The sequence below is a fragment of the Antrostomus carolinensis genome, unplaced genomic scaffold, assembly GCF_000700745.2.
Source record: "Antrostomus carolinensis isolate BGI_N321 unplaced genomic scaffold, ASM70074v2 scaffold43226, whole genome shotgun sequence".
NCBI lineage: Eukaryota > Metazoa > Chordata > Aves > Caprimulgiformes > Caprimulgidae > Antrostomus > Antrostomus carolinensis.
The window spans coordinates 1-1,613 of NW_010324716.1; the positions used below are offsets into that span (position 1 = coordinate 1).

The window sequence follows — 1,613 nt, forward strand, 5'->3', positions numbered from 1 at the left end:
CTCCACACCTCCAAGGACCCCAGTGTGTGTTTAACCACAGCCCTCGTGCTGCAGCTCCCTGTTCCCCTCGTCAGCACAGAGCTCCCAGCGCCGCTGCCCCAGCCCTGCCAGCAGCCGGGTTGTCTCAGCAGTTCCAAGCCCTGGGCCCTGATGGAAGCAGCTGTTTGCCAGCGAGGCAGAGCCTGGCAGCCGTGCCACAGCCCGTGCCAAGCCAGGGAGCTGCGACAGAGAACAGACCCCTGCTAATCCATCAGGCCATTCTCCATGGGAACAACCGGGCTGGTGGATGTTGATATCTGCTGAACAAGCAGGATTAGTGCCAGGGTGTGGGTTTCTGGGGACCCCTTTACAAATCCAAAGTGCCCCATGGATTAAGTGCCACCTCAGAGTCCCAGCCTCCCCCATCCCTGGTGTCCCTGTGCTCCCGCAGAGCCACAGCTGGTGAGTGGCTGGTTGGAGAGGAGAAAAATCCCATCATCAATCAGAGCTGGGAGTGAGAGCAGAGCCGGGTGATTTAGGTGACTGGTCACCCCCGTAACCTATGATGAGCTGCGAGTCAAGGAGAGAGAAATAAGAAGGTGACAGGGGCTGGCATCTGTTTGCATAAAGTCACTTCTGCACAGAAGGGATCTGGCACCCAGGGATGTGATAAATCCCCCTCGCCACGGCCGTGTCCTCAGGTGAGGCGGCTTTGGAAGGACGACAGGGGCTCAGCCTTGGGTTACTGTCTGGGGAACGCTCATGTCGGCTGGTGTGGGACCCCAGGGGTGCTGGATCTCCAATGTGGGACCCCAGGGATGCTGCATCTCCAATGTGGGACCCCAGGGATGCTGGATCTCCAGTGTGGGACCCCAGGGATGCTGGATCTCCAGTGTGGGACCCCAGGGATGCTGGATCTCCAGTGTGGGACCCCAGGGATGCTGGATCTCCAGTGTGGGACCCCAGGGATGCTGGATCTCCAGTGTGGGACCCCAGGGATGCTGGATCTCCAGTGTGGGACCCCAGGGATGCTGGATCTCCAGTGTGGGACCCCAGGGATGCTGGATCTCCAGTGTGGGACCCCAGGGATGCTGGATCTCCAGTGTGGGACCCCAGGGATGCTGGATCTCCAGTGTGGGACCCCAGGGATGCTGGATCTCCAGTGTGGGACCCCAGGGATGCTGGATCTCCAGTGTGGGACCCCAGGGATGCTGGATCTCCAGTGTGGGACCCCAGGGATGCTGGATCTCCAGTGTGGGACCCCAGGGATGCTGGATCTCCAGTGTGGGACCCCAGGGATGCTGGATCTCCAGTGTGGGACCCCAGGGATGCTGGATCTCCAGTGTGGGACCCCAGGGATGCTGGATCTCCAGTGTGGGACCCCAGGGATGCTGGATCTCCAGTGTGGGACCCCAGGGATGCTGGATCTCCTATATGGGACCCCAGGGATGCTGGATCTCCATTGTGGGACCCCCAGGGACACCAGGTCTCTGGCACAGACCATGATGGGGTGATGGCTGCAACTGAGACATACTGGGGACTCTGCAGTTCCTGGTCCCCTCCTGTCCCATGCCAGTGTCACACTGTGACACCTCACAGCTGCACTGCGCTGCACTGTGCAGCCCCCTCCCCCT

The 1,613-nt window shown here is 60.9% G+C and overlaps 1 protein-coding gene across 1 annotated transcript; it reads left to right on the forward strand.

Annotated features, from left to right (window-relative positions):
- The first annotated feature begins 827 nt into the window (after nucleotides 1–827).
- On the forward strand, nucleotides 828–1,493 carry LOC114818698 (keratin-associated protein 5-10-like). Its single transcript, XM_029085708.1, has one exon. It carries the CDS (start codon nucleotides 828–830, stop codon nucleotides 1,491–1,493), a length of 666 nt encoding a protein of 221 aa, XP_028941541.1.
- The last annotated feature ends 120 nt before the right edge of the window (nucleotides 1,494–1,613 follow it).

Bases quoted from the DNA above. Each gene is read 5' to 3' on its own strand.
- LOC114818698 (XM_029085708.1), top strand. From the start codon at position 828: ATGCTGGATCTCCAGTGTGGGACCCCAGGGATGCTGGATCTCCAGTGT.